Source organism: Silurus meridionalis, chromosome 2 (genome assembly GCF_014805685.1).
Source record: "Silurus meridionalis isolate SWU-2019-XX chromosome 2, ASM1480568v1, whole genome shotgun sequence".
Classification (NCBI taxonomy): Eukaryota; Metazoa; Chordata; class Actinopteri; order Siluriformes; family Siluridae; genus Silurus; species Silurus meridionalis.
Genome location: NC_060885.1, coordinates 14362036 through 14374811, shown reverse-complemented (window position 1 = coordinate 14374811; position 12776 = coordinate 14362036). Strand labels below are relative to the sequence as shown.

Sequence of the window (12776 nt, the reverse complement as noted above, 5' to 3'; positions counted from 1 at the left end):
TAACTGGGAAAGAAATCAGTTTGAGTCGAAGAGCTCTCACATTCGGTTACAATCACCAAACAGCAACTTGGAGGGAAGTAAAGGAATTATTCTGCTTTTAATTTTGAATGTATGATGCTTTCAGGAAGGAGGGGTAAGAGGGAGACTCTATGAAGACATCGGTGTCAGACATTTAGACAGAAAGCTGCCTTTTAAGAGCCCATCCATTAAACTTGAAATGAAGATGGTAGAATCAATAAATTGTTTCATTGAATTTGTAATATTTCTTGCCAGGGATTAGGGAGCAATGGCGAGAAGTTACATTTCACAGCTGCACAATCGGATTGACAGGCCTAGATGAAGAAATCGACTGCTTTCTGCTTCTTGTGCTTTTTAAAAGGCTTCGCTAAATTTTAGCTTTCTCTGGATTTCCTACATTGCTCAGCACAGATTGCTTTATAAGTGGCTTAGGGCAAATGCAGTCACTTGGTTAAGACAGAGAGATGCACAGAAAGAGAGAGAGAGAGAGGGCAGGAAGGGAACAGAGCATTTAGCCATGCAATTACAGCCAGAGTGGCTCCATGAATCCTTTCTCTGTCCCTCCCTTATACTCATTTGCTCTGACTTTGTTTCTCAGTTGGAGGATACTCATGCATGCTGTTCTACAGAGCTAGCATACAGCATGCCTGACTTTCACCCAGCTGTTCCACCAATCAGAGTCTGAAGCGTGCTCACCTCTCCATGTGGCATCAAGACATGAAACCTTCCATATGCTCCTCTCGTACTGTGTTTGCCAAATGTGAAACGTGTGTACGAATCTCCTGAAAAGCTGTTACACATATGCCGTCATTAGGACTTAAAAAAAGCGCTGCTTTCCGTCACTTTTTTTATTTTCCTTTTTTTTCCTTTTTTTGACGGATCGCATCTTAAGGCTACTTTTCATTAAAAAGTTGTAATCAAATCAGCAAAGTGTGAAAGAGTGATAAGAGCTGTTGTTGTGTTCCGACTCCGCTCGCATAGGTGGCATCCTCCAGAGATTCATGTCTGATGGCTCTAAGGGCAAACAGTCTCTCGCCTTGGCCACCACACTCTAATTACCATGGCCTTGGCAGATCAATCCCCGATCTATTTTTTTTTCCCCTTGCCCCCACCGCACGAATGTGTCACTATAGCTGTGTGTCTTTCCATTAGCTCGCTCAATCATGGGCTGCTGATGAGACAGGGCGCAGTGTGCCTTTCTTATTGGCCCAGGTCCAAGGCCTCGCTAATATAATCCTCTCCATCGATTACATTCTGTTGACTTTCAGGAGATTTTTGTCGAAGAGTAATTAGGATCCTCCCTCCCCCACCCCACCCCCCTCAGCTTTTCACCAGGAGTCGAGTGCGTCGATGTGCGCGCACCTCGCTCGAGCCTTTTTCTCACGTTTTGTTGCTTATCATTAATGACATTGAGCTCGGTTCATTACGCTGTTGTGTTCCGTACAGTGCCGAGCCTGACATTTTCATGAACCCTGTTTGAGAATTCGCATCTTAAAATAGTGAGGAATAATGAGAGCATTCTGTGCCGACGCCGTGTCCTAATTTGTGAATCCTGATTTGTGCTGTAACCTTATTACTATTCTGACAGGAGTCAGCAGTCAAACGCTTCAGCATTAGGAAACGAGTAAATTAGAAATAACAGCCTACAGATTGCCCCATTGCAAAGCGATTCCAGGTGATAACAGCTTAAGTGTTGTTCGGGTGAATTTTAATTGAAAGTGGCGTTGATCATCGTTCGCCTGTTATCACAATATTACTAGAGCTTCATTACATTTCCAAAACAGCCTAGGTGGGAGAACAGGCGAGGACATGTTGCATAATTACATGCGTCTGTGAGCTGGTGGCGTGTGTTTTGAAAGGATAATTGCCCGAACCGGCTGATGAAGCCACCACAGTGGGTGCGGTGCTGCAAAAGTTTTGCCACCCACTAAGAATGCCTGGGCTATCAAATAGTTTTCTATCTCTCTCTCTCTCTCTCTCTCTCTCTCTCTCTCTGTTTCTGTCTTGGTTCTAATTTCTTACACAGCCTGATTGCTCAGCTGACTGTTACTTTGCCCAAGCTCAGGAACTTCTTGCCCTGCCCTGAGAGATAGTTAGAGATATAAGGGAGTAGTGTGACTTTCCTATTCATCTCCTTCTGTGTAATACAGACGCTGTGTCCAGTGCATGGAAGTAAATAACCGGATATCAGGGTTCAAAGCTCAAGTTCAAGGCGACTTCTTATGTCTGTTTAAATACTGTATAAGTTACAGTGGAGTGTGTTTTTCTTTCTTTTTTCTTATTATAAAAAACCCTTATTGTACAACTATTTCTTCCTACTCCTATTGGCCTGGGATAACCTCCATCACCAGCATTCGGCGGTGTTTAGACATAGCCTGGCTGCGGTGTGCTTTGTTTTATAGTCGTTCTCTGAGCTAGCCAGGCCTAACATTAGCCCTCTGCTAATGTTTACATAATGGATGTCGTGTTGGCGCATGGAGCGTGGTCCATCAAAACACATTGGCTCATGGAGAGTAACACACTTCAACCAGCTTTGCTTAACCATTTAAGGAGCTTGACCTAGATTTAATAATGACCGATTGAGTAGTTTTTTTTTTTCTCTCCGTCTCTGTCTCTCTCTCTCTCTCTCTCTCTCTCTCTCTCTCTCTCTCTTTCTTGAACTTGTTAAACCTGATTTTTTGTTTCCTCACGTTCAAGCAAAAAGTGGGTCATTTACACTAGCATGTTTGTTTTGGCCTAAGTTTTTTCACTAACGGACGCTCAGATCCCAGTGTAGAATAGTCGCCTGTTGACCTGCTGTGTGTGCGCATTTGATTTGCATCTTTGGCTTTGCTTTTCTGAATGACTGATGGAGTTATCAAACCCTCGTGCCCACACTAACTTCCATCATCAGGCGCTGACAGGAGTTGTGGTTGTTGATATTTACTTCAGGGGGCTCTCTCCACAGGTGCATTCAGATGATCATTTAAGCAGCCATGAATCATTAATGGCCCACTTTTGCATGCACTCTTATGTTTCAAAGGAGCGCCTTCCAACGCTGGCTGTGCAGGAACTCAGAAACGTGCTACTGATTCGCTGCTCAGCCCTGACTATGGCTAAAACCGTGCATTGAGTTTGACAGCCTCCACACTGCACTGGATGTGTTTACGCATTTGTTTCCTGCAGGGTTTGAATGGGGTTTGACAAGCTTGAAGAAAGTGTGTGAGTGTGTGTGCAGGATTAATAAGCTTAAGAGACTTGTGTCGAATATGTATCCACTTAAATCCAGTGGGTCTGCTGCTGGGGACTTGGCTGATGCTTCTGTAATATTTGGCATCGTTGATGTTTGATCTCAACAGCGCAGATTGTCAATCAGCCGTACTGTAACGCCTGAACAGAAGAATACGCAAACTGTACACACCAGTGATTATTAATCACGGTCTCATTGATTTCACGGGAGTTGCTAATTACTTCCTAGTTATTATCAGACTGTTATTCTGACATGACGTTTCTCATAGACGTTCTACTGCTATGGAGTGACATCTCCCCAGTATAATTATTTCTTTCTAGACGCTGCTGTATTAACAGTTTACACACATCTGCCTCTGTTTTCTAATGTTGACTGCAACATTGTCCCAACGTGGCATCTGTTTCCAAACTGATGTGCTAAGCAGACTGTGCGACTCATCGAAGCGAGCCTTCAACAGCGTTTTCAATTTACCTCTCAAACTCCTCCCATGCTGTGGAGCAGGATGGATGCGCGTGCTGCCGCGTCAGGTGCCTCTTTGTCTTGTCCAATGCATCAAGCCTCTTTTTTTTTTTTTTCCTTTCCTGCTCCCAACAGCAGGTGAAAATCTAATTATACCAGGATGACAAGAGGAGGTGAGCTGTTGCCATATTTTAGCAGCTCTTAATTGTGTGCTAAAGAATCTGTCGCGTGCGTGCACTCCCATGCCGCGTCGCGTGTACAAAACGTTGCGCTCGTCAAAAGTCAAAGAAAATGCGTTCGCTTTTGATTGTTTGCGTCCCCTGCTAAGCTTAGTTATCACTTGTATATTATTTGTTGTCATATTGTGAGGCAGGAGGACATCCAGCTATGAAAACAACACCCATATACACACACACACACACACACACACACTGTAAAGGTGGTACAATATTGAACAGCCTGTATCTCTAGGGTTTTGTCTTTAAAGAATCACAATCTATGCTGATTAATTATATGCATTAGTCCCGGTATCCCAAGGCTTTACGCCTTTAAACATTTTGTCTGGTTGAAATCCTGAAGAAATACCTCATCGCTGATTCCCCCACCACCATCTTTGCTCTCCTTTTAGCTGATTTTGGTAATGGAGCTCAACACGTTAGACAAGTTGGAATTTAAGCCATTGATCTCTCTGTGTGTGCAGAAATCCAGCTCTTCTAATTACAGGAGCCCCAGTGGACCCCTGTTAGCGCTGCGATGCCCATCACTGTTAACCTCCTGATAGGGTTAATGCTTCAGGTTCGAGGCCCTCCTGCTCTCACCTTTTCCAGCAGCTAATGTGCTGCCGTGCCAGTGTAATTACGACCTGTCTTATGGTAGTGCAAATGAGCGCTCTGGGCCTGCCTCCCCCAAGCTGCAGAATAACACACTCCACCTGAAGTGCCGGAGCGGAGCGGAGTGGGCGAGGACGGATGGCTTTCCTTAATGGAGCGCCGTGTCTGTGTGTGTATGTGTGTGAGCAGCTAATCGCGTCACGCACCGCAGCCCAGATACATGTCAGCTTAATGGAGGCACTGATTATTTATTTATGGACATTATCGCTAAATTGCTGATTACATATTTTTCTAGTGTCTAATTTCTTTACACAGTCATTTTTAAGCTTGAGGAGTGTGTCAGCTCTTCAGAAAAATTGATTTCTTTCCCCCCCTGCCCTTCCCTTTATGGCTATTAGAGATGAATATAATAGTCTCCCTCTCTCTGGAGAAGAGTGCTTAAGTCATCCTGTAGATGAGACGTGCCATACCTGGATGCGCTGTTGTTCAGGACAGCCTGATTTCCTGAGAGGATTAAACTGGATGACCCTGAGCGTAAACCCAATGTCAGTTATCACACTTACCATCAGCACCTCTCCTGTCTCTGGCTGTCATATTCCTGTCTTACTGAGCTGGCATTCTCCTGCGAGATTTTCCGATATCCGACCTGTCCAATGGACAAAACGCTTCCAGTGAAAAGCTGTAATCACATAATAACTGCCTGCACTGCTCGCGCGAACTGGAAGCTGCTGTCTCATAATAGGCTGATCGCTTAATCAGCTGCAGACCTTTCTTTTCGGCTTTTCTGTCCGGATAGATTTTTTTGAAGCCCCCATGGCTTGATTTTTTTTTTAAATGTCAGTGGTATGGTGAGGGACAGTGCGCTTTAATGGATTCGGCAAACTTGCAGACTTTCATGTCGCAGACTCTGTACTGTTAATCTGAGCAGCATTAGATAAGGCTCTGTAGAACATGTTTCTATAGACTGGTAAAGAGGAACCAGATGCTGCGTGGACTGTGAGGAGTCTGGTGTAGGGGGGCGAACATCAAACGCATCCTCCGAAGGCTTTGGTATGCCGAATCCTGCTGCTCTTCTCTATTAAAATGGATTTATCATCAGGTTTATTGGGTTAATTGACTGGCTCGGAATGAAAACAAACGAAAAATATGCTCATGGGGAGAAAAGTAATCTTATGTTTGATAAAGATATTTTTTTTGTAACGCTCTTTAGCTATTTGAGTAGTCTCCTAGCGATCATATCATAGCTTTACACAAGCCCACCTAACTGCCTGGTATCTCTCGATTTTAGCAGGTGATTGACTCGGCCAGCGAGACTCCACTCTATGGCAATGTGTTTCTATTTGTCGATGACAATCATCCACTCCAATCCAGTGAGGAAGGGACTTCCAGCAGTGCATTACTCGTTAAAGATGGCCGGTACAATAGGCAGGTGTCAGGTCAGTGCAATCAGCCAGGAGCACAGCGCGTATCGATCCCTCGAGCAGCACTCTAACCCAGATAAAGGCAGCTTATGACAGCATGTGAGAGAGGACAGCTCTTCACAGCTCAGCCCGGGTCAGAGCACAGAGGGAACGGACTGGGAGAAACCTGTCAGCACATGAGCAAAGAGTGTTTAACACAGGGGTGGAGAGCACTAAACACAGGCCTTTGAAGAGCTGGAATAAACTGAAGCAGATGTCCAGTGAGTGGGACGACTGTGTGTGTGAGCTAGAGTTTATTTATCCTAGGTAGATGGATTTATTGATGACTGACAGCACTGATACTTTGTGCATACGTCATGCTTTTTGAAGCGTCTCTTGTTTTTTTTTTGGGCCTTGAAACTGATGTCCTCTGAACTTCCTGCACGCTTCCTGCATGCTTCCTCCATACGAGCCTGTGAAGTGCCAGAGGAGTGCTTGAGTCGAGCACAGACAGGAAGAGGAGTGTGTGTCCATTAAAGCAGTCTCCTCCTGGCTATCTCTCTAACTTCAAGCAGTAGAACATTAAAGTTACTATAATGCAGGGGGCCATTTTTTTCCCCTACCTGACGCTTGCACATCACAGCCTTGGTGCGCTAATGATGGGAGAAGTACCAACACACACACACATAAAGACAGACACACACCATTAGTTCGGCTCAGGCAGCCTTCAGAAGTCCCCTGCACCCCAGTGGGCCTCGTTCTGTCTAACCATCCCTATGTTTGTCTCCAGAGATCCATTTCTACATGGTTCTGTGGCTGACTCTTTTCAGCGTTTACCAAAAAAAAAAAAGAAAAGAAAAAAACGCTTCCGCATAGCAGTAAATATTTGCATCAGAGTCTGGACTTTGTCCTTGCAAATAGCCTACAGTTGAGGGGGAAAATCTTTTTTTACATTTTATTTAACCTTTATTTTACTTTTACTAGGGTAGTCACATCGAGATAAAAATCTCTTTCAAACAGGAGCACCATAGTTACCACAGACAGCCAAACACAACACAGGACACAGCAGATTATAGTGCAAAAAGTAGCTTTTATAGTGCAATAGTTCTACTTGAAATAGCTGCAGATCTGATCATAAGATAAATTGCATGTGTCTGTAAGGCATTCCAAATTTGCATTCGCAATTACTTTAGAATTTGACCGCAGAGTTTGCAAAATGTTCATTTATATGCTTCAACAGGATCCAAAAGATCCAGGGTTCAGCTTTAGGGTATTATTAGGCACTATGTTTATTTTTAAGATGTTTGTACACATACAGTGATTTGCAGCAGAACAGTGACAGGAGGCCATTTGTTTTCTGGTGACATGAGGGACTCGATGTTTGTGTGTCCAGCAAAAGGACAATGTTGAGAAAAGTTCAACTTGAGGCAAGTATGGGGCGATTTGGTGCAGCGACTTCCAGTGGAAATGAAAACAGTAGGATGCACATGATCCGTTCGTCTGGTTTATGGGACACTAGTTGCATCACCCGCTGATCATCGTAGGAGCGCCTACAGTCGACATCATGGAGCAGGAGACTTGCAGCACCTCTCTTTTCATTCACAAACAATTTCAATAAAATATATCTTTTTTTTTTTTTTTTTTACTTTTGTTTGTTGTATTATGTTTGAAATGGAAAAATAAGATTTTTTTTTACCTACGTTAGAAAGACAGTCCTGTTATGGATTGGTGATATGCCCCTGTATGCATTGTCTGCAGTGAGGCTTTCTATAGAGAGGTGTGTGCCTTTTGATAACTTGTCCAATCAATGAAATCTACCACAGGTGCAATCAAGGTGGAAAAATATCTCCACGTCGGTTAAGAGAAATGGGAGGCACCCAAGCTCGATTTTAAGTGTTGTTCAAAGGGTCTGAATACATCTGTGCATGTGCTATTTCAGTTTTTCACTTTTCATACATTTGCCCACATCTCTGGAATTGTGTTTTTATTTTGTCATTAGGACAGACAGTATATGTGTGCGGAATTAAGCGCTGAATTAAGTACACTATATGGACAAAAGTTTGTGGACACCTGATCATAGGTTCATGTGTTATTTCTGAACATCTCGATCCACTTTTTGTCCCTGTTTGGTGTTATAATAACCTCCACTCCCCTGGGAAGATGTTCCACTAGATTTTGGAGTGAGGTTGTAGAGATTTGTGCTTATTCAGCCACAAAGGCGTTAGTAAAGTCATGTACTGATGTAGCGTGAGGAGTCCTGGAGTAGAGTTAGTGTTCCAATTCATCCCAAATTGGTATTTAGTAGGGTTGAAGTCAAAGTTCTGTATCAGGCTACTAAAGATCTTCCACTCCAGCCCATGTAAACCATATTTTTATGGAGCTTGCTTTGTGCACTGGAACAGGTCTGAATCTCCTTAATTTAACACTACCGCATCCAAAAACAGTTTGTGGAAGAACCACAAATGTACTGTACATAGTATTAGACATATATGGCTGAAAAAAAAGTGTGTTCTAATACCTTTGTCTATATAGTGTACATTAAGCACACACACACACACACACACACACACACACACACACATATATATATATATATATATATATATATATCTCCTTTGAACTTTCCTTAGCCAGAATTAGCCTTGGCCTTGTAGATGCTTCTACAACTGTGCCATATATTTTCCATTTTTACTAACTGGATATCACAGTGCTCTTCAAAGTTAGGAATATTTCATTTCCTGACTTGTTTTGATTCTTTGTTTTCCTAAAGCTCTTTGTTTGGGTATGTTTTCTAACAAACTCTGGGTTCTTCCAGGATTAATCAGCTAAACAAATTAGTTATGTGGCAAATGCGATTCCGTGATAAACTGGAGGCACGAGATTCGGACCGCAGTAAAAACGGGGGATTACTGTATTTTAAGATGTATTGATTTTTCGTTCCTATTTCAGTATGTTTTGACTCTTTTGTTACGATTTTTAACATATCGCATTTCAAGTTTCAGGATGTAACTGAGTTGAAAACTTTATAGACTGTTAAACTCGAATATCGCAAAATAGTCAAAAACATGCTTGTCGTAATGCAGGAACGTGTGTCACTGGATCACACTAAATGTTTTGTGGTTGTCAGTTTTTGTCTTCGTGTAAACTTTTGCCCCTGACTGTAGTTGTATGTTTTATGTCTACTGTATATAATATGCGGAATACTTGGCTGACGTGTCTTCTTGCCCTGGCTAAGCTTCTCGAGACATCCTCATGATATCTTTGCCAAGGAGTGTTTCTAAGCCGTATTATAGGCATGGGTGATGATAAATTTCCCTGACAGCTTTGTGGAAATCTTCAGCAGCATGCTTTATATTGTGGACTTGGGTTGAGAAAACGAGGACATTTTGTTATGACTAACACTATAGATATTTCACATAATGTTTCGCCCACTTAACGCATTCTGTTGTAGGCCCTGCAGCCAGACAGTGCTTTTTTTTTTATTAAATTTTTTTTTATTCCTCTGGCGAACAGCATAAAAAGCTGACACAGTCACAGTAAACACATGAAGGTCACTTCTCTCCTCTTTCCACTCTCAGCCACAAAAGCCTCATCTGTTTTAATGGAGTGTTCTCAGAGCGCCTGTGTTAGCCTGTGTAAAAGCACTAGTCTCTCCATGATGTACCCTTTGCTTATTCTCTCACTCGGCCTATTGTGTTCAGTCCCGCCTTTTTTTTTTTTGAACCCCCCTTCCCTTCAGCTCACTCCTATACAGTGCCTCTGAATTATTCTCAGTGCAAGATGAACTGTATCAAAGCTACAAGGCTAGTGTTTGGTTTCAGGTTTAAACGTGAAGGTGTTTCCTTACCTGCTTCGTATTCATTCTCACAATGGCCAGAGTAGACTCTCTTGTTTCTCAGTAAGAAGAGTCGAGACAAGACCTTTGTTTTCCACTTCATCAGATGCTAGCATGTTTTTTTTTTTTTCCTCTCGCTCTTGTTCTTTCTCCCTCTTTCTTCTTTCCCTCCTCCTAGAACAAGGGCTGGAGAGCTGCCATCTCTTTGCTCTCAGACGGCTCTCTTAGGCCATGCTAAGCCACTGAGAGGGGAAATCGCTCCATGTGTTTGGACTAGCTCTCTTCTGCTTGACTGCAGTTCTGATACAGTCGGGGTAATTCAGCGTGCTAAACAGTTTTTGTAGAGTTTCAATCCTGACAAACAAACTGCTCTGTGTAAAAGTTAGTGATCTGTGCTGTGTCCTGTTGGCACCCTGTTCTACACTGGCCATTTTGCTTCCCTAGTTCACCCACTTTCTGTGCTTTCATACTGTACCTACTGCACAGTTTCCTCTGCACTTTATCCGAGACCTCTGGTCCAGGCGTAAGCATGTTGTGAAGCGGTCTATAGGGCACGTACTGGGTGGTTAAGGTTCCCTTTGTTTTATTGGATAGTCTCTTTGACCTCTGTGTGATATCTGATTGAAGCGCCACAGTTATTCTGGACTGCATTTGTCATCATTCCTTCTTATCGCCTTAACCGTTAATCCTATTTGTGCCTCATCATGCAGTCCATTATATCAAGCTGAACATTGTTTACCGCTTCCCGGCATGGACATTTCTCCTCCGTTGTTCGTTGTTGTAATTGTTTGCGCTCTCAGTACGGTCCTGAGGTTTTCTTGCTCCCTTTCATCCTTATCATTCTCCATGCAGACCGAGTGATAAGGATGAAAACGAGCTCGCATATTCCACCGCACATTTGGAAAACAATGTGTTTGCGATCGGTGCGTTCGAGTAATGGTTAATTTATGTAAGCACTGTTGTATTTTGAAATAATCATTGCAACACACGTATAAAGTGTCTTGATGCAATGGCCTAATCACTAGCATTCCTATCCTCTCGCAGGGTTTCTTCTTGACCGTGTCCTTGGAGTCGATCCTGAAGGTGGCGAAGCATGCCTCGGAGAACAACAAGATCTTCTGCATGAACCTCTCTGCTCCCTTCATTAGCGAGTTCTTTAAAGATTCGCTAATGAAGGTCATGCCCTACGTGGACATCCTGTTCGGCAACGAGGCGGTAAGTCGGCAAAGATCGGTGCGTAATTGCACAGGCCTCCTTAAACCATCTCGAAAGATTTTGCCGCTTATGTGACATCGTTTTAATCCTTTCACAGCTCCATGGCACAAGACAAGTGATGAAACCACTAGGTTTAAAGTTGTTCATTAGAAACCATTGTTCAAATTATTCAAAACGATATCCAATATTTATACATAGCCTTTAAAGGCCTCGGGTTTATCAAAAATACCAAGATCAATGAATATGCTAATACTAATCACTAAATTAGCATGCCTGCTAGGTGACCTCCAATAAACTAGCTCACGCTGTCAGGGGAAGACTCAAGTCTCGGTTAGAATCTTTATTTCAAACGATAGTGTAATTCTGATGTGTAGAAGCAATTGAGCTTACCTAATAGTACTAAAAGTTCTTTTAGAAATGCTTTTTACTTACTCTACAGGAAGTCTTTGTTGTGAATACAGATGCATGATGATGTGGGAGAAAGTCTGTCTAATCAGTCCTTTAATCTTCCTTAGTGGTAAAACACTTAATGTATTGATTATGTGCATGTAATAGTGTTTAACAGTAAAGAGGAACATGTGTGAAACAAGTCATGTCTCTTAGTAAGTACGCACTGATTAGAAGGGAAGTTTGTGTATGAAGTTTAGCTTAGCCCATGCTTTTCTGTCTTTGTCACAAAATCTCTATGAAGGTGCCATCAGGGGGGCTAGACATTCCACAATCCCCTTCAATTACTCTCGTATTTCATGATCGGTGAGTGTCTCTGTCTTCTGGGAGTCATCACGGTTCCATAGCCGCAAGTGTGTGTATGCGTGTGTGGTGTAGCACACTGTGACAGACAGCCAGTGTGGTAAATTGTGTTTGTGTGTGTAAGACTGCTGTGCATCAGGCCTGACAGGCTGAAACACTGCGGCTTGCTCTGGATCTCCTCTCAGCAGCACCGCAGTTCTTCCCTCCCTCCTCTGACACGCTAACGGCTGATTAGATATTAAACACCAGTATTCCTCCCAATCACCCAGCTCCCACTCGGGCTTCTTATGGCAGGAACAGCTGTGCTAATCCGTTTAAAAACCAACATGGCCACCACCTCCCTTTTAGCTAAACTAATGAGATAATTAGGGCGCTACACGTACAGATCCACATCGCCCGTTAGAGCCTTTTGCGTTCTGGGGTGTTACTGCATTACTCTTGTGGAGTGTTTTGGCAGCTGGATTTTGTACGCGTATGAGAGACGGGCCTTTATCTGCGCTCGCAGTGGTGGGCACACTGAGCTGCTCGCCTCCTTAACTGGCACGCATGAAGTATGTAATATCCAGGGAGCAGCACTGGCCTAATTGAGTCCTTCCCCGCTTCACGACATAAACCAGAGAAAGTGAAACGATTCAGGAAATGTAATGGCCTCCAGTTAGGTTAATTAAGCGAGTGCACAGAGCGGTCCGAGCCAAAAGCAGATGGCGCTCAACAAATAACGCCATACACATTCTTACCATAGTGCCTGCACACACACACACACACACACACACACACACACACACACACACAATGGCAAACAATTTGCCCTCCATTTGCCAGCACACGTGATCAAATTCAACAGTGTGAATTGTCATTACAGATGAATTTGTGCAGTAGAGGGCTCAGACAATGTAGAAAAAACTTCATGATTAATTGGAACAGAATGAATAACCCTGACTGATGTAGTGTAAAGCAGTGATTAACTCCAGCACGGTGCTCAGATTGTTTTAAATAACAGGGGAGTTAAAGCTATGATTGCTGGGAGGTTGCGAAATGAT

General features: G+C 43.2%; 1 protein-coding gene across 2 annotated transcripts in view; it reads left to right on the top strand.

The window, feature by feature from the left end:
- adka (adenosine kinase a) overlaps positions 1-12776 on the top strand; it is a 138201-nt gene that overhangs the window by 98280 nt on the left and 27145 nt on the right. For both annotated transcript variants that reach the window (XM_046870456.1, XM_046870467.1), the window contains exon 7: positions 10816-10986. In XM_046870456.1, coding sequence (XP_046726412.1) covers positions 10816-10986 — 171 coding nt within the window. The remainder of the gene's footprint in view (positions 1-10815; positions 10987-12776) is intronic.